Source organism: Macaca fascicularis, chromosome 18 (genome assembly GCF_037993035.2).
Source record: "Macaca fascicularis isolate 582-1 chromosome 18, T2T-MFA8v1.1".
NCBI lineage: Eukaryota > Metazoa > Chordata > Mammalia > Primates > Cercopithecidae > Macaca > Macaca fascicularis.
Window position 1 is genome coordinate 74,675,061 of NC_088392.1, and position 26,272 is coordinate 74,701,332.

The window sequence follows — 26,272 nt, forward strand, 5'->3', positions numbered from 1 at the left end:
CACATTAAGGCAAAATGTGAAAAACAAAAGACATAGAGATTGCCAGACTAAATACAAAGCACGAAAAGAAACATGACACGAAAGAGGACATACTGTATGACCCCACTCATAAGAAATACATGACTCCATTCATAAGAACAGGCAAAATTAATCTATAATAAAACAGAATGTGGTTACCTCTGGAGAGGTATGGGAAAGGGCTGTCGTATTGACTGAGGAGGCTTTGAGAGAAGTTTTTGAATGATAGAAATGTTCTCTGTTTTGATCTGGATGATAGTTATGGGTAGATACATGTGTAAAAATTCACTGAGCTGTACATGTAAATTATCCCTTCCTTATAAAACAACAGGAATGGGTCTGCAAATATTCGCCCCATTACGACATGCTTGCCAGTCATAATGAGATCGATTCAGAATTTATCAGTAGAGTTCTAAATAATCATTCATGTATTCATTTAAGCCACAATATTAACTGCATACTTACTACATGTCTGGGACTATTTTGGGCACTAGGGATGTATCAGTGAACAAAACAGGGGGAAAAATTCCTTGCCTTTTGAAGCTTAAATTCTAGTAGGGATAATCAAATACTATCAAATAAGTGATGTTTTTTCACATATTAAAAGGTATTAAAAGCTGGAAAGGTGAGAACAGAGTTAGGGGGAGTAGGAGTGTGCCAGGAAAGACTTGCTGAAATTGAAAATGAAGTGGAAAAGACAGGCTTAAAAGAGGTGTGGGGGTTAGAGATTTGGGCGTATGGGGAAGAAAATTACAGCCAAAGGGAACAGCCAGAGCAGAGATCCTGAGGTAGCAGTCTGACATGTATAGGAAAAGCAAGAAGTTTAGTTTGGCTGGAGTAGAGCGCACATGGGAAAAGGTGGTAAGAGTTAAGGTCAGAGAGGGAACACGGGTACAGTATGAGGTAGGGTCTTATGGGATTTGGCTTTTATTCTTGGGGAGACAGGAAGACAGAATACAGGATTTTGTGTAGAGGCACAATGATGACATGATGACATGGTCATATGACATGATCTGACTTGGATTTTATAAGAACCAGTCTGGCTGCTTCTTTGAGAGAGCTGGGGCAGAGGGAGGTGGCTGGGGTGGAAATTGGAAGAGCAGGTGGGTAACTGCTGTAATAATCCAGGCAAGAGGTGATGTAGCCTGGACTATGGCAGTATCAACAGAAGTGGGGAAAGAGGCCTGCTTCTGTGCACATCTCAAAGCTGTAGTCAACAGTTTGCTGGTGAATTAAAATATTAGCTGTGATAGAAAGACAGCAGTCAAAGATGACTTCATGTTTTTGATTTGAGCAATGGGAAAGACAGAATGGCCATTGCTTGAGATGGAGGAGGTAGTAGTGGGAAAGGGTTAGAGAGGAAGATCAGTCAAACTTTGGACACGTTGGGACTGAGATATCCACTCGACATAAAACAGACATGTCGAGTAGGTAGACTGATACAGGAGTTTGCAGTTCATCAACATACAGGTGATATTCAAAGCGGTGCCATTTGAGGAAACCACAAAGAGAATAAATACAGCTGGGGAAGAGCAGGGATCCACTAACGAGCCCCAGTGCACACTGATATGACTCGGTGTGGGGCAAGGTGCAGTGGCTCACACTTATAATCCCGACACTTTGGAGGCTGTGGCAGGATGATCACTTGAGTCTAGGAGTTCAAGACCAGCCTGCACAACATAAAGAGACCTTTGTTACTACAAAAAAATTTTTTAATTAGCTGGATGTGGTGGTACGCACCTGTCGTCCCAACTCCTCAGGAAGCAGAGGTGGGAGGATCACTTGAGCCCAGGAGTTTGAGGCTGCAGTGAGCTAGGTTTGCACTACTGCACTCCAGCCTGGGCGATAGAGTGAGTGTCCCTGTCCCAAAAAAGAAAAGAAAAAGGAAAAAAAAAGTTCAAGAGAGAAGGGGGAACCAATAGGAGTGTGAGAAGGATCTGCTGGTGAGGCAGGAAACAATGAAGAGAATGCGGTGCCCTGGAAACCACATGAAGAAAGTGTTAGCAGAAGTATAGGCAGCTCTTTCAAAGAGGTCTCCTTTAAATGGCAGCAGAAAAATGAATGGAGAAGTGGAGTCAGAAAATGACGTTTTTCAGATGGCAGAAATAATACCATATTTGTGGATGGAAATTATGTTATGGAAAGGAAAAAACAAAGGATAAGGAAGAGCAGTGAGTTGCTGAAAGGTGGCAGAGTAGGCAGGAGAGGATGGGCATGTAGATAAGGGGGTGCTTCTGTTGAAACGTGGAAGGTTCGTGTAAGGAAGATATGTGTAAGTCCTAGAGTTCCATTCTGATGGCTTCCGCTTTTTAGGCGGGATAGGAGGTAATAGGCATCATCAGCTGAGAACGAGAGTGAGGCAAGGGAATGGGAAATTTTAGGAAAGGAAATAAAGATGTGAAATCGTTATCTAGGAGAATGGGAGAGTCAAAGCATTAGGGAAACTCAATGACTGTCAGTCAGCACCAAGGTTCAGGTAACACCACGTGCAGTAGGACAAGTGAGGGGACTGTGTCTCTCTAGCCATGCCTCACTCTGGGAGGCAGGTACAGAGCAGGCAGAGAGTAAACTTCTCCAGGGCCATGGTTTTGACAAGAAAGTGAGAGGAGGAGAGCTGAAAGTTTATGCAATGACCTGATTTTATCTATTGTACATGGAGTTGATGCCATGTAAAGAGAAAAAGAGAAAATGAGAAGGTGAGGGGCAGTGAAGATGAAAATGCAGTAGGATCAATGAATTAGAGGCCCTGAGGGCTGCAGATTGACGGAGTTGGGACATTCAAAGAAATTACCTAGAAAGAAGATGGTGGTGGTCAGAGAAGTTTGAGAAACAGCAATCACAGAAAGGGATACATTATTGTTAAAGGCCCACAACAGGGGTCAGTGGCTGAGGTCAAACGGAGGGCAAGGACATCCAAGAGAGAAGGGCAAGGGACTGAGAAAGCAGGGTGCTTGAAAGATCACCTGCATGCGTACTAAAACCACCAAGAATGAAAACCAGAGTCATGTTGGTGAGAGTGACCAGAAGCCAACAGCTAAAATAACCAAGTGGGGGCATGGGTAGGAGCCTATAAAATATGAGGAGCAGTGGCAAACATAGTTTGAAGACATGAGAGTCAAACCCAGAGGACTTTAACGAGGGAAAGGGAGAAGGTCTAGAAATAACCACGAGGAGCAAAGAGTACAAATCTCTCACCTGCAACCCCCAAAGGGCCCACGTGCAAGGGCTGCAGAGCAGCAACGTCCTCAGTGAGAACCAGGCAGAGCAGAAAGTGAAGAGAACCTTCAGAAAAGAGGGTACAGAGGCACAGGGCAAAGCGTGGAGAGCTGGGATGGGGCAGAGTTGAGCAGTGACCTTACAGTCTGGGCTTCTTGATCAAACTGACATCACTGGGGATAAGGGTGAGATACAGTTGGGCTGGTGGGATCACACGAGCAGGTGGTGCCAGGATGCGAGTTTGATGGGTCAGTGGGGAGTGAGTGCCTGCGTCTTCCCTGTGGCTTTTGTGGATGAAAGCGAGGCCTACTGGAGAGATTGAGCCATAGTCCAGGCATATAGGCCACTCTCTTGAACATGCTTAAATGCTCTTTTACCAGCACAAATTCACTGTACACCTCCTAACTTGAGCTATTTGGCCAAAAAGCACACCAGGGAATAACAGGACAAGTGATTCTTCCAACTTGCTCATACATAAAAAAAACCCGGCAGGAGCTTGCTGCATTCACGGCAGTACTTTGTGGGATCGAGGAGGGGAGAAGTAGCCCCCATTAAGTGTCCTCCAGTCAAGCTTTCCAAAATTAATTCAAGGAGGGGAACAAAGATTGGAGCCAATTTAAATCCTTCCTCATTGGAAAAACAAAATCAACAAAACTCTGCAATGTTAACTTCAGAGAACTTTAGGCGCCAGTGAATGTTAAACTCCCACCATACAGTGATCAGCTTCCTGCATTATTGAAATTCAGCAGCACACCTTCCCACATCACCACTGAAATAAGTAAATATCCCAGAATTCAAATGAGGACAGTGACTCAGCGAGGGAGTCTGAATGAGCCCACTCTCCCACAGGGGCGGCGATGGTCACAGCAGCCTTCCGCCTCTGGAAACTGGCCTGACGTGAAGCTACATTTGGAAGGAACACAACACGTAGGCTGCTAAATGCCACCATCGCAGCCGTCGTTAGCATTTATTTTTAAAATATTTTTTCAGTAAAGTGTCAACTAAGGCATCACAGTTATTACCAATTTAAAAGAAAGCACCGTGGGAAGTGGCCCATTTAATTAATTATAGCCCATGTGCAGTGCAGTCCAAACAATGGCACACTTCACAATTATCCCAGCAGAACCAGAACATCGAACAGAAAGTTCCCCTTCTCCCCTCCATGTGCTGTGGTCCCTAACTTTGAAGTGCAAGTCACAGTCAGAAAGAATGCCAAAGGATCAGAAAAGAAGCCAGTTCCCAGCACTCCATCATCACTGGAGTACAGACAAGAAATCAGCAATGAAGACACAGGTGATAGGAAAGGCATGACAGCATCCCTTATAAATTGCCGTCCCACATTGAGGGGCCCTGCCCAGGTCCTTGGGGTGGAGAAGAGCTCTCAGTGCCACAGCAGAAGGAATGCATTACCAAGGACCAGCTCCTCCCAGCACAGGGCAGGAGGAGTCTGCTCAAAACAGACAGACCTACATGAAATTGAAGTTCTGCCTCTTGCTAGCTGAGTGACCTTGAGCAAGAGACTTATACAAGCTGATCTTCCTTTCTCCTCACCTGCAGAATGAAGGGAATGGTGCCAAATTTGCCCACAGTATAAAGTTTCTAACTAATAGGTATAATGTACAAAGGCGTAGAGTGGGCACTCAGGAGGTGATGATCAGGGATGATGATATTATCACATAAAGGTGGGAAAAGAAATCTGATGTTGGGTTGAGAGCAACACAGTTCATCAAGAGACCATGATCTGAGCTGCCAGTCCGTCAATAACCAGGGTCTGTCCTGGCAAACCTACATGAGCCATGCTCTGGAGGGGAGAAGGGGGCAGGTTTGCATTCAGCCACGGAATTCCCCATCCATTGCACACGTGGATGCCTGCTACCCTCTACCCCTGCACTCTGAAGACGGGCTAATATCCCACTACTAGGTACTTGATTACTTACTTGTGACTGCTGAGAGCTCCCTGATTCGCAAGGCTTTCTGTTCAGTGGTAGCGTTGTGTGTGGCTCATGGAATCTGCAGGATATTTTCTGACATGAATTCCATGTGGGGCAGACAGACTGGTGTAAGTCATTCCCCTACAAGCCTCAGACTGTTGGAGGAACATGCATACAAATGTCTGCAAACATCACACTCAGAGAAAGCCTCACCACAATTTTTGCAGTTGAAAAAGGCAGGAATTTGTTTTTATTATAAAAGCATTATTTTAAGGATAAAATGTTTTGTGGCTCCTATTCCACACTCACATAGTAACCAGCCAGAGTGCCCGCCGCACACCCAGGAGAACATCTATGTCACCAACAGCTCCACTGATACCTGCTTCCCCACAACTCCACGAAACAGCCTAATCTGTTCCTATCTAGAGTTCCTCTTAAACACAACCCTACAATCTTAACTTGACTCTGAATGCACATCATTCTTCCTCTGAAACTTTGGGGCTTCATTTCAAATTCTGAATTGAATATTCACTAGAAAAGTCACATCATTTATGAAACCTACTTGCTCCCATGGGGCTATCTATTCAAAAGAAAATGTCCAAAGCCTTTTAACTATAAAACTCTGATCCCCTTCTCAGTGTGAAAAATGCTCAAAGAGGGGCTGAGAGACTTAAATGCAGAGCCTGAATATTCTGAACATCTTACTGTCTCAGTAATGAGCCTGAGGGTGTCCCAATGAGGCTGGAGAAGTAGGAGGAAGACACAACCATGTTGTTTGAGACCCTGGATTCAGCTGTGCCTGTAGCCAGACCCAGGTCCTCCTATTCAGGGAGCCAGCAAACTAGGGTCCTTTCCTTTTCAGACTAGGTCAGTCCTGGATTTCTCTTACTTGCAACAGAAGAACCTTGACAGATACTCCTTAAACAATTCCTCCATGATCTGAAGTTCCATCCAAAAGGCAAGGCCAAGCAGGGCCCTGAACCGCTTACAGATAAAACTGGAAAAGTGGTCCTAAGTCAGATAGCTATGGTAATTGGTGCTAAAAACTCTCAGGCTTCAACTATTCTTTTTTTAAACTTTTATTTTAAGTTCTGGGGTACATGTGCAGGGTGCGCAGGTTTATTACACAAGTAAACATGCGCCATGGTGGTTTGCTGTACCTGCCAACCCCTCACCTAGGTATTAAGCCCAGCATGCATTAGCTACTTTTCCCAATGCATTCCCTCCCCCCATCCAACCCCCGACAGGCCCCAGTGTGTGCTGTTCCCTTCCCTGTGTCCAGTGTTCTCATTGTTCAGCTCCTACGTATAAGTGAGAACATGCAGTGTTTGGTTTTCTGTTCCTGCATTAGTTTGCTGAGGATAATGGCTTCCAGCTCCATCCATGTCCCCATAAAGGACATGATCTTATTCCTCTTTATGGCTACATAGTATTCCATGGTATATATGTACCACATTTTCTTTTTCCAGTCTATTATTGATGGGCATTTGGGTTGATTCCATGTCCTTGCTACTGTGAATAGTGCTGCAATGAACATATGCGTGCATGTGTCTTTGTGATAGAATAATTTGTATTCCTTTGGGTATATATCCCAGTCTTGACTGTGTTAACCAGGCCCCTACTTGGTTCTAGGTACAGCTTGCCTTTCGGCAACACTGGCCTTCCTGGGGCAGCCTTCGTCTGTGTAGCTGCAGACTATGATTCCGTCATCCACCTTGTCCTGGTGACCCAGACTTCCACTTAGCCAAGGTTCCTGCCACACCCAGATGTCTACAGGTACAAACTCATTTGCTATCACTGCTGCCTTTGGAAGTATTTGAAGGAAGTAATGCGAAGCTTTGACACTGTCGAGCCCACAGCCCGGAAGCATCGGTTAGGTCAAGTAGTGCAGGCCAGACAGAACTGGGGCTGGGGTGGCGCACCTTCTCTCCCTTCTCCACTCATCCACTTTCAGTGCCTCTTAATTCAGCCTGTTTCTTTGACCTCCTTCTGCCTTTCTTGATGCCACTGTGATTGCCTAAGCTAATCTAAATATTGCTTTCATCTTTCTTCAGTCTCTCCTCGTGGGTATTTTACTGCTGATGAAAAATTATCTTATTTATGGTCAACATACCTTCACAATGAAAATGTGAATAACACAACTTGAACACACAGCATAATCCCTGCACCAATCTTACCTCAGGGCTGCAACCACTCACTCTCAATGGTAGTGAAGCAGCTATTTTAGCTCCATTTGTCTGTTTCATTTTCCCACATGCTAATCTGATTTATTCCCTGTTTACAGTAAGATTCCTGATATTTATCAGAGAAAGAGAAAACACTACATTGAAACCCAAAAATTCTGCACCACTCTCAATATACTTTATTTATCCTCATCTTTAGTGGGATTTCACGCCTAAGGAAGTCTTTTGCCTTATTTCCACATCTTGCACCATAGTCTGGCACTGGCTGTATAACACATATTTTTAAAGAATAACCATGGATCTAAAGGCGTTAGTTTCTAGTGTGTATTTTTCTTCATGTTCCTTCATCTGCTTCTCCATTCCAGGCCACCTGCTTTGAGTTTCAACAAAATCAATCCCCCAGAAAACATCAATTCTAAAATTCTACAAATCAGTCCAAAATGATGAGAAAAAATGACCATATGTCACAAGAAGTATTAAATGAAGATCTCTCCGCCTATTCAAAGGGGACAGTGTAATCACTGTCTAACTGACAAGGAATTTAAATGTTGACAGTGACAGACTGGTCACATGTAATACTAGAGAATAGTTATTAAACTACTGAACCTCAGACATGTTCTCTCAGTCTGATGAGGTCGCATCTATTTATTATGATGTTCACAATCCTGAAAATATACCTTAGGGTAGAAATAGAAAGGCCAATTTAAATATTTAGACAATTTTCAAGCTTGGGAATTAATCGCTATGTAATTACTGATTTTTCAAATGTTTAACCAGTTTCTCCCCACTCATTTAAATTACATTTTTTATTTCTAAAGAGGGAAAAATCTGTTAAACTTTTTAAGTTTATGATGTTCACTAGTGATGTTAAAGAGATAGCAAATAGTTGACCTAAAGACACAAGCTGACAGAGAAGACAAAAGAATAAACTATGGCTAACCCCAAATCCAACACAGCATCAGCTTCCTAGGAGCAGGTAATCAGCCCCCTCATGCCTACATGGGGCTTCTTAAGGTGGATGTGCATTGGCCACTATTTCTACTTGCAAATGAATACCCTAAAGCTACACTGTCTGATGTAACAGCCACTGCCCATAGGTGGCTATTTCCATTTAAATTCATTAAACTCAACTGAAATGAAAACTCCAGGTCCTCAGTCTCACTAGTCACATTTCAAGTGCCCAACAGCCATATGCAGCGAGTGGCCAGTGCACTGGAGAGAACAGGGAGAGGCCATGCCTGTCACTGCAGGAAGTTCTGCTGGACTGCATTGGCCTAGGCAATGGGATTACTATACAGAGACCACCAGTAGTACATACAAGTAGAATTTACTGCCTGGACAAGTGGGTTAAAAGCTAAAAGCTAAGATCCTAAGCCCTATTGCCATGAGACGGGAAGAAAGGCAGGATCCAGGGCAGGAAGCAGCTATGCTATCCACAGCTCTGGGCAGAAGGGGAAATCTGAAGGATAAGGAGAAAGATGGCTTTGGGGGTCAGAAACAGACCTTTATGACCTTGTTCTTGAATAAAAGTAGTTTATGGAGGCAACTGAAGTGAAAAAACTCAAATGAGCTTAAACAGAAAGGAGTACTGTTGTAACACCAAATTTGCTTATAGGTGACAGCAGAGAATTACAAAAAATGACCAGAGTAACGTATAAATCTCTGGGCTCTCACTGCAATACCCAGGGCCCAAGGGCAGTGAAAGAGCTTTGGAAGTGTCCTACAGGAAGCTGTCAGGCAGGACAGGCAGGAATGCCAGCACAGTGATGGACAACACCCCCGGAAGGAGGAAGCTGCCAGCAGAGGCCACTGATCGAAGCTCAATGACAACTAGGGGTGGTAAAGAAGAGGGGTTAAGGGGTATATTAACAGAGGCCACTACTGCCAATTTCCTGAAGGCAGCAGCAAAGCACAGGGGTGTAAACCTGTTTCTTCATTTCGGAATCTTAGGTGCAAATGAGAAATAATCACTGTGGAACACAGTGAATAAGAAGATGTAATAATATTTTGTATATCAATTTGGGGCTTGGGGATTTTCCATTTATTAAAATACACCATGCTCATGCACTGATAAGCATACACTGGAGTCATTGTGGGCACAGGCTGTAGGAGGAACTCTCCTAGCTGGCCAGGAAACAGAGAGATTAACTTGGTTCTCTAGATGCCTTAAGTTAAGTGAAGTAGGCCACACTCAAAAAACAATCTGAATCCTTCATGCTACTGGCAGTTTTTGCCATTAGAGTTACATTTATTTTAAGAGAAGGAGGTTATTATTACTGGAAAATCACCAGCAAACATTATTTTTAGAGAAGGAGGTTATTATTACTGGAAAATCACTAGCAAACAATACTGTTCAGAATTCCAACCATTTATTATCCATTATCTATCCATTACTACTCCACAGTCCCACTGTTTGTCATATGTTATTAGTATAATGGCCTCATAATGGGCTATGCTTCTTTGACACTATTACAATTCTGCCATGGTTCACTCTGTCAGTATTTCAAGGGAGGAAGCATCATATAAAATGAAATAATACATGATTTAAATTATTCAAATATTATGTAATTCTCAGCCATGCTTAAAGTAAGCATATTGCTTCTTAAAGGCATATTCATAATACAGAAACACCAATGAATCAAATTTTCTATGTGATGTTAGAAATAGCTCCTCTTTTAAGGAATATGTAGAGAGTGTTTAGTTAATGCCAATGGCTAATGCACATTTGTTTTGCATAAGGAATACATAATCCTTAATAAACAGCAATTTGCACCAATAAATAACCTATCAGTACACTCTTATTTGCAACTCACATTCATTCTTTTCTTCATTCATCTGGCAAATATTTATTGAGTACCCATAAAATGCCAGGTGCTGTTCCATAGGCACTAGGGATATCAAGAGTACTTGGGTAATCAAGGGATAAAAATGTTCCTTCCACTAACTTCTAGAGGCAAAACAAAGTATAAATAAACAAAACCAATATATAATCTAATGTCAGATAACCATAAATGCCTATGATGAAAACTAAATTCGTGTAAGAAAACAGTGAATTGCTTCAATAGCAGCAGGAATAATTCTCCCACCGCAACAAGTAGAAACTCCAAGTGTACATGTTCAGACACGGATTAAGAGGTGGGCTTGGTCATGGGAATATCGGCAATTTTACCACGAGTTTCTCTTTTCCCAGTGAATGAGAGGGAAGATCACTAGAAGAGAATGAGGTGAAGGCTATGAGGAGCGAGGGTGTGTGAAACGGTTCTCTTGGAGAATGAGAACATGAAGTTATCAGGAAAATGGAGTAGAATGCCATGAATGGGCTTAGGGTTCTCTTGGACATTTGTGGAGATAAATTTGAAGGCAAATCTCTCAAAATGGCTCTTTGTGTTTCTCTGGCCACAAGATTAAATTTTGGCTCACTTTGAAATTTATAATCAGGCAATTATGTGAGAATAGACAAAAATTACATTCCCAATGAAGTGAGGGATTACAGAGAGACTCAAAGAGAAGGAAAAGACAACCAACTGGGAAAGAAAAATGCAAATTTATATTCACAATGATAGAGTGTGCAATAACCTGACTTAATCATTACATATGCTATGCTTGAGACAAAATTTCACATAAAATTGCACCCCATAAATATGTATAAATATTGCATAAATATAAATACCCCATAAATATGTACAAAATTGTACCCCATAAGTATGGACAAATATAATGTATCCCCAAAAAGTGTGGAATAAGACAGTGTTAAATTAGGTTTAGTCTAAAGCTGCCTCCTTACATATTTTGTGTTCAGCCTAAAGGTTTCTCTGTATACAGTGAAGTGCAACTAATTGGATATGTAAATAGACTGTAACCTACTCTTGTGCCAGTCACCAACTTTCAGCCAGTCAAAGGCAGACAACTGTTCACATCACATTCAAATAAGGCAAATGCAGAGCTGCAACCAATCCAGCTGCTTCTGTGCCTCCCTTCCATTTTCTGCATATCACTTCCCATTTTCTGTCCATAAATCATCTCCGACCATGTGGCAGCACAGAGTCACCCTGAACCTCTTCTGGTTCTAGAGCTACCCGATTTGTTAATCATTCCTTAGTTCAAGTAAACTCTGTTAAATTTGTTTAAAGTTTGTCTTTGAACAACAGGTTGGAGGAGTAAGTTAGGACTTGACTTTGCAGGATCTAGTAGGACATACCGAAGAGCTGATTCTTTTTTTACCTAGATGCAATGGGACGTCATGGAAGGATGTATGCAAGGGAGTCATGTGGTCCAGTTCATATGTTTAAGATCACTTTGGCATCTTTGGGTTGTGAAGATTGAGAGGGTCTGCAGCAGGTGCAGAGAAACAAGCTAGCAGGTGACTGCAGTGGTCCAGGTGAGAGATGCTGCTGGCTTTCATTAGGGTGGCAGTCAGGAGGACTGCAGTCATAGGAATAGAGAGAGGTAAGGAGACTAGGAATATATTGTCTGGAGTTAGTGTCCATAGACTACGGTGGTTGACCATGTGTGGCAACTCTGAGACGGGTAGATTGTACGAATGACTCCCAGTTTCTGTTTTAAGCAATTTGGTAGATCAGGCTACCATTTACTAAGTTGAAGATGCCTAGGGAAGAAAAAGGTGTGTGTATTGAGGAGCTCAGTCCAGGAAAAATTAACACAGACATACAAAAGATGTCAAAAGTACCAGTTACATACCTAACCCTGGAGCTCTGGGAGAGGTCACAGCGGTAGATACAATTTTTAAAGTTATTGGCAAATATAAAGTGCTGAAAACCAAGGGAATGGATGGCCTCACTTAGAGAGAGAGAACTGAGCAGACATTCTCAGCCCAGGCATGTATTAAAACCACCTGGGAGAGCTGTACCAAGTGCTGGTGCCTGCTGGGCACTTCATGCAGTCAGGCTTGAGTACACAGCATAGGGAAGAAACAGCAAAAGGCCCAGGACCAATGCTTTGGCCAGTGCCAGTCTTCAGAGGTTAAGAAAAGCAGAGAAGCCAACAAGAGGACTCAAAAGGAAAAACGAGGTCAAAGAAAACAAGTAAACACACTGGCATAGAATCTATGATAATAACTACTACCCCCAGATCCCCCTCAAGAAAACAGGCTAGATAGGGAAATGCTGATGAGGTGGGATAGCCGACTCCTCCCACATCATCCATCACATTAAGAATTCAAAGACTATGAGCCAGACTCCAGCTCTCTAACAGAGCCTCACATTCCAGCCCAAAGCAAGGAGAGTACATTTCAAGCTTACCTGAAGTTTATTCCAAAATTAGGGTGTAATTGGCTCGTAAAGTTGACTAGACTTCCTCAACTTACGACACTGTTGAGGTGGAAGGGCTTTCCAGAGAACCTTATAACAGTGTTGAGTTGGGAGGGCCTGATGTCTGCTGAATTCAGAGCCAAAAGAAGCCACTCATCCCTAACTCACTGTGGAGTGAACACCACCACCCTCCTTGGTTCACGTGGAGAAAGGTATCACAAACCAGGGCAAAGAACAGTCACTCCACCCAGTCCTAGGAGCAAACAGGTATTCCTTGCTCCTGTTTAAGAACAGGGATTGCAAACTTCAATGCACATACACACCAGGTGGGATCTCGGGAAAATGCAGATTCTGATTCCAGGGGTCTGGGGTGCTGCCCCAGATTCTATGTTTCTCACCAGCTCCCAGGTGATGCAGACACTACACTCTGCTGATCTTGACTGGGAAGTCTCTAGAGAGCCCTACCTGTACCAAGCCTTTCCAAGGCCACATTCAGCTCTGGAATGAACCCTCAGCTGCCACATGGCTGCCCTAAGCCTGGGCATGAAATCTGCCTGAACACCTTCTGCCGTGCCCGTTTAGGGTGTGTGCCCAGCCTGCCTCACATCCCCCGTTCCTGGGGCTGACATGCTGCCCAGACTGCTCCTCAGCACCCCTTTGGTTCAGCTTTGATTCGTCCCCTCAGTTTGGTCCAACAACCCTGAAACACCACTCCATCCTCCGTGTTTACAGGATCTACACACCCCCTTTTTTCTATTGCCATGCCCCTTGGAGTTGGAGAAAGACACTTTCCCGTGAATATGGCCTGGTCCTGTTGTTTCCATGGCCCAGCACCGGCTGTGCCAAGGACTCAAGGACACACACAGGACTCTAGATGGAGTCCTGGGCTGGAGAAGTTGGGAATGAGTCTTTAGCAAGGGGCAGGAGGAAAAGAAAAAGCTCTGTGGCTACTGCTTGGGCTGGGGCCACCGCCCCTTCTCCCCCAGCTGAGCCCTGATGGCTTCAACAGCTGTGTAACTCCTCATGATTCCTCTGGTCACAATCCAAATAAAAATCTTGCATAGATCACCTGTCCAAGGGGTTTTCAATAGCTTTAAAAGAAAAAAAACATATATGTGCATCCATATATACACGTATGTATACACACAGATTTACATTAAAACGAATTAAACCCAAAGTCTCTTTTGTCTCTACATGATAGTAAATAAAAGCATTTGGTGTTTGGAAATGCAAATAAAACAAGTTATGTTACATACTTTTTCTAAGAGGAGAAAAACCATTCTTGGGAAGCCATCTGCCCCTCAGCACAATGCTCCCTGCATTTGGAATGGCTTTTACAGTACTTGAGGGTTTGTGCCTTGCACTATCACACTGAACTGTCGCACTATCCTCTCTCTCCAGGTAGATGGTGAGGGCAGGTTCCAGGTATGCATCATATCTGCAGGGCCCACAGCTCCTGGGATGGTCTCTTTCTTCTACTTTAGCAGTGCTCAGTCAATGAAAGCTGTGGATTACACAGTAGACCTCATCTCTTCTACTTCTTTTTCCTGAATATCTTACTTTTATGTAAAGCAATTGCATAAGGCAGAATAACAGGCTCCCAAAGATGGCGAAATTCTAATCCTTGAAACCTGTGAATAGGTCCCTTTATACGGCAAGGCGATTTTTGTGAGAGTGGTCAAGTTAAGGATCTTAAGATGGGGGGTTGTCCTGGATTATTCAGTGAACTCAAAGAAATTACAACAGTGCTTAGAAGAGGAAAATAAGAGTGTCGGAGGCAGAGGTTTGAAGGTGCTATGCTGCTAGCTTTGAATAGGGATGGAGAGAGGGACCAGAAGCCACGGAGTAAAGGTGGCCTCTAGAAGGTAGAAAAGACAAGGAAATAGATTCTTCTCCAGAGCTTCCAGAAGGAACCAGCCTTGCAGACACCTTCATTTTAACCCAGTGATACTTCCGACCTAGAGAAATGTAACATACTGGTTTTTTATTTTTTTTATTTTACATTATTTGTGCTGGGTTTTTTTTTTATTATTTTTATTTTACTTTAAGTTCTGGGATACATGTATAGAACGTGCAGGTTTGTTACATAGGTATACATGTGCCATGGTGGTTTGCTGCACCCATCAACCTGTCCCCACTACATTTGTAGTAGCTTGTTAAAGTAGTAATAGGAAACTAGAATAACTACATTCTGGAAATAAATGAATCTTGTATAAAAATCTACTCATCCTCTTCTCGAAGAAAACTCTCCTTTCCCTGAGTCCACCATCCTTTCTTATATCACAAGAAATGGCAGAGATTTTGGAAGAAAAATGGCAGACATTTTGGAAGAAAAATGGCATAGATTTTGGAAGAAAAATGGCAGAGATTTTGGAAGAAGGAGTCGGGGGGAGAATGTGGTCACCATCTTGCTTAGTTAGTCTATTATTCACTTATTTATTTTTGAAAGATATTCTTCCAGCGGTTAAAAATAGAGTGCCTACAAAGCAGGATGTGAGCAACAGAGACGATGTTTGGCATAATTAGCTAAGTATCAGTATTAGTAAGGGCATCTGGAATGTCAGAACTGCAGCTGGTCAGAAATAGTACACTTCTGTTCAGGAAAACGGCAGAGAATGTGTATGTCTCCTCCAAAGCTAAGACAAATCCCACAGATTCTTGTTTGCTCTGAAGGCATAGAGTGAGTACATATTGCACATTCTGACTGAAGGTCTGGGAAATGAGGTGGCTTCATTATCACAGAGGGTCAGAGGTCTTACTTACACTTTTTGAGCAAATATAAAGCTCTGAATAAAGGACCAAGGGTATGCAGAATCAAGAGCCTGCTTTATCAAGAACTGTTAGTCTAAAATGAGGTCCTTACTCAAAGGCCCATGAACCCTTGAAACACAAATATAATCCTGTATTCGTGTACAAGCATATATGCATTTTGCATGGGAGCTATCTGTAGCATCCCTCAGACACTCAAAGAAATGTATATCCCTAAAAAAGAAGAGTTAAGAACAACTAGTGCTACATCATCATCTTTTATTTAAGAAGTTTCTGCACAGTGTTGTGCACAGAGAACTGTGAAACATTCTATTTCTATTCTATCTAGCTCATCACTAAGCTGATGGCTCTAGCCAAATAATCATGTCAGGATCTCATTAGATCTCACAGGTCAGGCTGGTAAGATGGGCACAGGGTGAGGAAGTTATCCAAGGAGTCCTAGAGTAGGCTCCAATTCATCTCCAAGGTCACATGTTTCGGTGGTGCTGCCAGGCATGTATTTCTGTTCTTGGTGCACTGACTTTAATAAAAACATGAAAGGTAAATCCCTGCTACAGTTCTTGAAGAATACAAATATAGTGAGAGACTAGACATCCTTTCAGGGGCTTGGCTACTTTCACACTGAAAACCGAATAAACAGAAGGTTATCAACTGATAGGAGGAAAAAATATGTATTTCTTTTAAATCCAGAAGCCGTTGATTACATGGTAGCCCGCATTTCTTCTACCTTTTTTTTACTTAATAGCTAAAATTTATCTAAAACTAGACCGAAAATTAAATATAGATGTGATTTGGTCCAAAAATAAAATATTGGAAAAAATAACACAAGGATATAAAACTACTTATACTAAAGGTAACAACTAAATACATTCATCTAATAGTCTAACCAATACAGTATCTCTTAAGACAGGGGTTGGCAGATCACAGCCCACAGGCCAAAAAGACCCCTATTACCACCTGTTTTTGTGTGTCCCGTGCGCGAAAAATGGTGTTTACATTTCTAAATGGCTGGGGAAGAAGTCAAGAGAAGATTATTTCATGACATGTGAAAAGTATGTGGGATGCAAATTTCAGAGTCATTTATTTGTTTATATATTGTCTCTGGCTGTTTTAGTGATGGACAGTGGAGTTGAGCAGTTACCGCAGAGACCACACGGCCCACAAAGCCTGAAATATTTACTCTCTGGCTCCTTACAGAAAAGGCACTGTCACCTGGTTTAAGAGCTCAGGCTGAGGAACCAGGCCGACTGGTTCCCACCTGGCTCTACCACTTATAATCTGTGCAACGTTGGCCAAGTCCCTCAAGCTTTCTGTGCCCATTTCCTTACATGTGCTACTTTATTGGGTTGCTGTGAAGAATAAAAGAGTAAGAAAATGGGAAGCAAGGACACAGCAGCATGGGGGCTTGAGTGAGCCAGCTCTAGTGCTGTCACTGCTGTTCTTCGTTTTACCTAGAATTAACGGAGGCACGTTCACCTGGTTGAGCACTCTCCCTGCTTCAACTTTTCTGGAATTCATGGCTGACACTAATTTATAGTTTTACCTACTCAAGAAATTATCTTTTCATTGATGGGTCATAACAGTTCTGAAATTGTCCCAGTCTCCTTCCCAGATGAAGACAGCTATCAATCACTGTGACACTGTCATGGCCATTAATGATAAGCTTAGCTCAAAGGACAGTTGTTTTTAATGTTGGTATCTTGTTCTATCCTCATATTTCAAAGCCCTCGTCAAAAACGCATCCCAGGCCAGGTGCAATGTCTCACGCCTATAATCCCGGAACTTTGGGAGGCCAAGGCAGGTGGATCACTCGAGCTCAGGAGTTCAAGAGCAGCCTGGGCAACATGGCAAAACCCCATCTCTGCAAAGAAAAACAAATTACAAAACTTAGCTAGGTGTGATGGCGCACACTGTAGTCTCAGCCACTAGGGAGGCTGAGGTGTAAGAATCGTGTGAGCCCATGGAGGTCAAGGCTGCGGCAGGCCACGATCGTGCCACCAAACTTCAGCCTAGGCAACAGAACGAGACCCTGTCTGAAAAAAAAAAAATGCCAGTTAGACAGAGGTCAGGTGGCTTCTTTCTGGAAGCACAGGCGACCTGCAGTAAAGTGAACATCACTGACTCATATCTGGATTTTTGCTTTGCATTAATACTCCTGCAGGTTTTTCTCAGACAAGAGCTTTTGAACTTATTGGTCTGACGTAAAATCCAAAATAGTTTCTAGTCATATAATTAGACAGCCATAACAATTCCTCTCGGTCATGATGCTCTGATTTCATTGTGAAATGCCACAAATATGTCCAGTTAATGCATTAAATAGGAAAAGACTTGTTGAAGGACTCAATTTATTAATGATTCAGTAGAACTTCTTAAAACATCAATTTGAAATTCATTTATAATTCATTTCACAGCTTAGCTGCACTTCCCACAGGGCAAACATTTATCAAATATTACTCTGTTTTAAGTCCTTCCTTTACATTTATTTGTAGAATACTTTTTCCCACAAATAATGGCTAAACTTCCTAAAAGCATCCATCCATCTACTGTAATTTAATGTGCATTTTCTGATAAGGTGACAGTAATGGGCTTTCAGATATAACAGCACACACTGTACAATCAAACAAAAGAATAACTATTAAACATAATAGCTGGCTATAAATTGAACAAGATACACCGAGTACATCATAAATATTTATTAGAGAGCAACTATCATAATTAATAAACTAGCATCTTAAAACCCTGCCATGGCATGAAAAACTTCACCACTCACCTGCCAATGAACCACACATCACCAAATGAGTATTTTCAGTATGAAAATCAGAAAATCTGGCCTGACTAGTTTAAGTGGATTTATGAGGGTGAGCGAGCAGAGGATCTTGGATGAGGCTGCTGACAGTCCTATCCCCCGGCACTGACCATGTATGGTCTCTAATTCCAATGGCTTATCGCAGCTACAGGGCAATTGCTAAAACGTAGAGAATACTGGTTTCGGATTAGAAACATGGATATCCTTGAAACTTCATCAGATTGCTTAAGTTCTCCAGGTCAACTACACAGCAAAAATAACATCTACTTAAAAGAGTTGATGCGAAGCCAAAAATATGATATATAACATACTTGCTAAGTACCCACTCTACTATTACTACTTCTATTACTTCTGATACTTGCACCACTACATCCACTACTGTTACCACTTCTACTATTACAAACACTAGGCAAGTTATTTCATCCCAATTCTCTTAGCCGGGATACTATTAGCGAGCACATATAAATAATAATAATCCTGATTTCTTTAGACCTGAAGCCCATAAGGCCCACTAAACTAGCAAAAACAAACAAACAAACAAATAAACAAAAAAACAAAACAAAACAAAACAAAAACCAGACAGTAACAAGTGGTGGTGAAGATGTGGCGAAATTGGAGTCCTCGTATAATGCTAATGGGAAAGTAAAACAGTGCAGCCACTTCAGAAAACATTTTGGCTTTTCCTCAAAATCTTAAATATAGAGTTACCATATGACCCAGCAATTCCACTCCTAGGTATATATCCAAAAGAAATGAAAATATATGTTCACACAAAAACATATGTAAATGTTTATCCCAGCAGTAATCAAAATAGCCCAAAATAAACAACCCAAATGTCCATCAACTGACAAGGAGATAAACAAAATGCGGTATATCCATAAAATGGATATTATTCAGAAATAAAAGGAATGAAGTACTGATACTTACTGCCATATGGATGAACCTTGAAAACATTATACCAGGTGAAAGAAGCCAATCAAAAGATCACATATTATAGGATTCTGTTTATATTAATTGTGCAGACTAAACAAATCCATAGACACTATGGGAAATAGATTGGTGACTACCAGGGGTTTGGTTGGGTAGAAGGAGGGTAGAATGAGGAGTGGCTGCTAATGGGTACAAGGTTGCTTTCTGGGGTGATGAAAATATTTAAACTTAGTGGTGATGGTTGCACAACTTTGTGAATATACTCAAGACCATTGAATTTTAAGGTATGTGAATTGTATCTCAAAAAAGGTATAAGAAAAATAGAACTAATAAACTACATAAGGCCAACCACATATTTGGGGAGTGGCAGAAGGAAATGAAGTCATCTTTAGTGGATCTGTCGTGCTCTGTCAAGAACTGCCAGTACCACACAGGACCCTCCAGGCAGGACAGGCAATGTGGACTTGGACACAAGCGACAAAGTGAGTGGGGTTGTGGGCAGTCACAACTCCTCATCCTACACATCTGCTCTCCCACTAGGAAGTGAGTTATTTAGGATAAAAATTAGAACACAAGAGTAGGAAGAGTAGGAATGCTATAAGCTCTAGAGTTGAAAACATCTGTTTAAAAGCTGGGGTTTAAAGCCCTGTTCCCATATATACTATCTTGTGACCTTGGACCAGTTATTTAACCTCTGTGGGCTTCAGTTTCTTCATCTATATAATGGGTATAACAACAGTACCTTATTTCACATGGATGCAGGAGGATACAATTAACAAATGTAAAGCCCTTAGAACGGTGTCTGACAAAGACTAAGTGCCATCACCACCATAGGCATTGTTGAAAATGTAGTTCTTGATGTTAGAACAGGCTGACTCTGCTCTCACAATCAAACACAGGCATGCAGCACAGTAACATCTGCTCCCATTAACATCCCCCACATAATTCCAATCAAATTTCCTGCTTTTTGAACCAAGAAGGGTAGGCTTGTCCTTTGTCCATCTACTGATGACAATTGCTTCCATGAGGCCCCTTCATTAATACAGAAAATAAATACACCCAGGGAGGGCAGCACAGCAAGTGTGCACCAATTAATTACAGCAGCGGCTACTGCTAAGGTACCTATAATATAAAGAGCCAGGTAGAGTTTCAGGAATTTTCCATACACGACCACATTGAATTTTCACAACAAGCCTGTGAGGTAGGTATGGTTGATGCCATCACTTTACAGATAAGGAAAGTTCAAATATGTTGAGTAACTTCACCAAGTTACCACACAGTCAAATAAGTCAGTGCTGGAATTTGAACCCAGATCAGTCTTGTCTGAGGGCATTTTCCAATACATTATTACTCCAGATGTCCAAGAGAAGAGCAGTTATGAAAATAATTGAAAACAAGAGAAGAGTGCTTGTTGACCAACACAATCATATGTGCATACTCAGATAACAGTCAGAGTGCCAAAGTACATTCAGTGCCATTCACTCCTCCACACCTTCCTTAATTCACTCACACATACAGTAAGCATCTATTATGTGCTGGGATCAAGACTGCCTTTGAAAAATATTGACTTTACAAAGAAAATTAGAGAATAACAGAACAATATGATCAACACATTAATTGAAGAATGTACTGGGCAAAGCCGAGAGCAGGAAAACTTCAATTGCTTGCTCATAAACTGGCAACAAATGATCAATCGATGCTACAGTAAATATCTTATGAACAATAAGAAAATAGTCTGTCAACTAAAAATCTAAGTCAGATTTGATGTGCTATTAAGATTGAGCTTATCTTAGAAATGCAATACTCTTTTTTTTTTTTTTTTTTTTTTTTTTTTTTTTTTGAGATGGAGTCCAGCTCTGTCGCCCAGGCTGGAGTAGAGTGGCATGATCTCAGCTTACTGCAACCTCTGCCTCCTGGGCTCAAGCAGTTCTCCTGCCTCAGCCTCCCAAGCAGCTGGGATTACAGGCACGTGCCACCATACCCAGCTAATTTCTGTATTTTTAGTAGAGATGGAGTTTCACCATGTTGGCCAGGCTGGTCTGGAACTCCTGACCTCAGATGATCCACCCGCCTCGGCCTCCCAAAATTCTGGGATTACAGGCATGAGCCATTGTGCCTGAACTACTTTTAAAATGAAAGTTAATAATAAAATGTCACTGAATTAACAAAGCAATTATGATATGCAAAAGTCATTTCCATTGAAAATGCCATAAGAGTAAACAGTAAAATGCCAGAAATAAATAAGAATTAAAGGAATATGCTTAAAATTAAACTTAAAACATTAATAAGAAGGTATATGGTAAAATACCTATGTTATTCCCGAATATTATTTAACATAGTTTTTGTTTTCATTCATCAGAAGAGTAAAGGACATTTCCAGTATAAATTCTTTTGATAATCTATTGTCAAGCTGGACACTCATCTCTAAATTTTACTAAAATGTATGTACTGATTATTCTCCATAAATTGAATCAGATATTATTTTCAAATTAGGGATATAGCAAGTAAGATTTCTTTTAAATTATATCAAACCTAAATCTTTTAAGATAGTGGCTATTAAAATTAGTTGACTTCAATCTTTATTATTATGAAAAGAAAATATACTTGCATGGAAAATAATTTTTGAAGTGTAATATGTTATAGGAAATTTAATAAATTCTACAGATGCTTTCAGCTCTCTGAGAAAAATAAAGGATAAAAATAAAGGATAGTATAGAAATATTTTAATCAAATCCTTCATTCGAAATCTAACCTTTTTAGTTACAGTGAATAAACTTTTTAATTTTTTGTTTGACAAAGAAAAGCAGGAAACAAAGATTTAATTGTTCTTGGTCAGCTGTTTAATGACAATGATTTCAAGAAAAATAGAATAATGCCAATAAAAATAAGCTTAAAAAAAGAACTGACAGTAAAAGTCAAAACACCAAATCCAAACAGAAATGTATTAGAATCTCTCTCAAAGTCAGTCATGTCTCATCTACAGATTTTCCCCTGTACACACACATAAGCTGGGAATCTCTCTATCCAAAGACCCGTGACAAGAAATTAAACCAGTTGGAGTTTTATTCTTCTGTTGTACCAAAAAATCAGAGCCTCTGTAGCCAGTTTAAGGTGTGAGTTACACCCTCTCCTTTTTTAGGGATTCTCTAGTCCCATCTTGGCCAGGGTCAATCTTCAAGGTCAAATCCAGAATGTTTTTTCCCCCAGAAAACTATTGTGCAGATGAATTAAAAAACGAGGGAAGTTCATAGAATGGGAGGGTAGAGGAAAAATACTAATGTAGGAAAAATACTGATATAATAACGTAGTAATTTAAAATATGTACCTTTACTCTTTGGTCATCAACATCTACAATCGTAGCAACACGAATTAACCTGGGGTTCCGTTTATCCACAACTTCAAGTTTCATATTTGGCAGAAAACCATGAGGCAACCTCTGTAAATGTTATAAGTACAAAAAAAAATGCAATATTCAGTAATTCAGATCTCCTACTAATTTTTTCTAAAATACTATTGTTTCAGTTTTAGTAAGCTGATCTTTAATACAACTGGAATTTAGGTTTTATTTGTTTTTTTGTTGTTTGTTTGTTTGTTTGTTTGTTTGTTTTTGAGACAGAGTTTCACTCTTGCTATCCAGGCTGTAGTGCAGTGGTGCGATCTCAGCTCACTGCAACCTCCACCTTCCGAGTTCAAGCAATTCTCCTGCCTCAGCCTCCCGAGTAGCTGGGATTACAGGCATGCGCCACCACACCCAGCTAATTTTTGTATTATTAGTAGTGACAGGATTTCACCATGTTGGCCGGGCTGGTCTCCTGACCTCAGGTGATCTGCCCACCTTGGCCTCCCAAAGTGCTGGGATTACAGGCGTGAGCCACCGTGCCTGGAGAGAATTTAGTTTTAAGTGCACATAGGACTGTATGCCTATTATTTCATCTGATTCACAAAAACCTGTGAGAGAAAAAATAACTTTTTGGCCATTTTAAAGAGAGCTAAAAAGACAAAGACAGATTATATCATAAGTTTGTTAATGATTACACTAAAGTTCAAAAAGCATCTTATTACAGTTTCTATATTGGTTTAGATTTTTTCCTTCTTTCTGATATTGACCATATAATTTCAGAAACTATTAACTATTCTCATTGCCCAGTTTCAAAGTGTATGGCACAGAAGGCAAAATTATTTAATAAATACTCAGAAAGGATAAACATGATCCTTTATAAATCTAAAATATGCTTAGATAAAAGCTGTATAATTTCAACTGTTAAACTGTTTTAAAATCATACTATGATACACTTTAAAGTCATAACCTATGCTTTTGTCATTTCAACTGTAACAAGAGACAGGTGATCTGTGTGATGGTTTACTTCAAGTCTTACATTGCTAGGAACCAAGAGTCTGTAACCACAGACACACCAGGAGTCATAATCACAGAGGAAGAAAAAAGACACTGGACTTAACCAAATCATGGAAACTAAGGAAATTCAACTCTCAAAAATCAAAGTCAAAAGCAACTCTGATAGTTTCTATAGGTTGGCAAAAAGTTTCACTTTGAAAACTATTACACATAAAAAGTATTCAACTGGTTTTATTGGAAATGAAAGTGTTTTGAATTTTTCAAGTCTAGAAATGGCAAAAGGAAAATAAAACCCTACTAATATGTCAGTAAGAAACCATCAAATCTTTCTGCAATACCTGGTGTGTTTCTCTTCAGCTTTTGCGGAACACATTTTCTTTGTAAGATGCGTTATTACATCTACTAAATGGAGGATACTGACTATAATTAGGTCTTTCACCCCGAGACTCTTTCTGTTCTCCCCAACGTCACTGTCCTAAACAACAGAGGTAGAAGAGTTCAGCATTGTAGATGCCTAAGATACATCCCTGAGCTGAATCCACAATAACCCAAGACAGAGCCTGAAAGTTGCCTTCTTCGCTACTTTTCAGAATTTTATTTTCTTGTCATTTTCCTCTTGGAAAAGTCAAATACAGTAAGTATTTTTGCTTGCTGAATCTTTGCTCTTCTTAAAACCCTTCCTAGTACTCCAGCACTTCTACTTTCCTGATTTTATTATATGAACATTTCCCCCCAAATCCAGTCAATTATAATCAATTTTTTCAAAAAATGAAATATCATTTTGTTTCAAACCCCTCTTGATCTCTAGAAAACTTTCAGTAAATGAAATCATATGTAGAAGCCCAATATATAAAATTCTGATTAAAGACAAGTTGGAGAACTTGAAACACACAGAGAACTGAAAGGAAATAGAGTTTGAAAACCACTGGTTTAGGTTTAGGAAATAAATATCTTTAACTGTACTACCTATGTACTTTATTTTAGAAATTAATTTATATTTAGTTCAATCCTAGAATAAATATGTAAGTACAAATTTGAACTTTAAAAATTAGTATTCTAACAAATGCTAAAAGAAAGGTTTACCTCAAAATATATAAAATTATCCACACAAAGGCTATGCATCTCAACTATTTTGTTATGGCATCACGGACATTCAAACAGCCCCTGAGAGAGTGATACTGTGAAAATTCAGAGTTCTCACTCAGCAGACTAATAGCACCAGAAATGTAAGGAATGGATCATCAGCAGTTGATGAGGTGTTTTCAATTGTATCTCTGATTTACCATTTTTCAAGGAAGGAAACCATCATCTACATCCGTATATAGGAACAATAGCAAATGAGTCATCTACTTTGTATTTTTAACTAAAAGAAAAGCATATTGGTTATGAAATTACTACTTGAATTTAGAAAGAAAAAAACTAGAATAATTTTAAATTAGAATAATTTTAAACTGCCAAATGAAGGCATGACTCAATACAAACATTGTTTAAAGGTGAGAGTTTGTACCCATACAGAACTTACCATTTTAAAAACTTTGGCAGGAACTGCATTGGTTTGAGTAGCTTCCAGGTATTCTGTCCAGGAAAACTTTTCTGGATTGGGATAACCTGAAAATATATATATAAATACCAAAAGATTACTCATAGATATTCTGATTCCCATATACTACAAAACATTGTATAACACCTAATGTTAACTGAATGCTCACCATTTAACAGGCCTGATGCTAAGAACTTCAGATACATTAATTCACTTAATCATAACCTCTTGAAGGCTAAGGCATGCCTGCGTTCAAACACTTCCTCAATGGTACTTTCATTCACTCAACAAGGTTAAGTGGATTGGCCAAGGTCAAAGGCCATGTGAGTACTTGACAGAGCCAGGTGACACCCAGGTTTCTGACTCCCAAGCTCCAACAAAAGCCTCCTTAGAAGTTTGAAAAAACTTACAAGCAACCATCTGACCTCAAACCATGAATTGGAAAAAGAGGACTCTGAAAATCTTTCAAATTTCTCTAATCATTCTATGTCTATTAAAGTTTTAGTCTCATTATTCCTACAATTGCAATTAAAAATATATATTGAACATGATATAAAGAACTCTGTTTATTTCAAAATTCCTTCTTGTTTCTCTTTATGTTTGTGTTCTTTCATTCCTAATTAAATTTGCTAGAGTTCTATATTGTATAGTTTTATTTATCTTTCCAAGCAATAAGTATTTAGATTTAATCATCAGCTCTTTTTTCCTTCTTTTTTCTTTTCTAATTATATTGTTTACTGCTTTTACTCTCATTACTACCTCCCTCCTACTTCTCTTTGGTTTATTTTATATTTGTTTTGTCAAATTGAATTATAATTTATTGCATTTAAAAAAACAAGAGACAATGAATCTGCCACTATGGCCACTAAATTCAGGTTTAGACAGCTGGACACATTTTAAAAAAATATATATTCTTCTCACTTTTTATTTTCTAAAAACCAATTATAATTGCTATCTGTGTTGCCTTGATTTAATCCTTAAATATATATTTGAGATATTGCAAGTAATTTTCATATTTGTTTAAAATAGTAATACTAATATCTAGTTTACCACATTGTAGTTTCAGACTGTCACGTGATATATAGAATTCCTGCTTTTGAGGTTTGAGGATTTCTTTTTAGTGTAAAATAGAGTCAACAATTTTTTTAAACAGAGTATATATATGTTTTAAAGTATGGTACCATTTGCAGTAATACAATCTAGCTATATTATTCAAAAATCTGTTCTTTAAGCAGAAAGTCTGAAGCAATATGCTAAA

At 40.1% G+C, this 26,272-nt stretch overlaps 1 protein-coding gene across 30 annotated transcripts in view; it reads right to left on the minus strand.

Annotated features, from left to right (window-relative positions):
• The window catches only part of L3MBTL4 (L3MBTL histone methyl-lysine binding protein 4), a 448,773-nt gene that overhangs the window by 227,113 nt on the left and 195,388 nt on the right, over window positions 1-26,272 (minus strand). For all 30 annotated transcript variants that reach the window (XR_012427319.1, XR_010582936.2, XR_012427317.1 and 27 more), the window contains 2 exons: window positions 24,997-25,082; window positions 22,446-22,556 (listed from right to left, as the gene is read on the minus strand). Coding sequence is in view for 23 of the 30 variants with exons in the window: in XM_065534193.2 (XP_065390265.1) it covers window positions 22,446-22,556; window positions 24,997-25,082 (197 nt within the window). In the remaining 7 variants the exon portion in view is untranslated. The remainder of the gene's footprint in view (window positions 1-22,445; window positions 22,557-24,996; window positions 25,083-26,272) is intronic.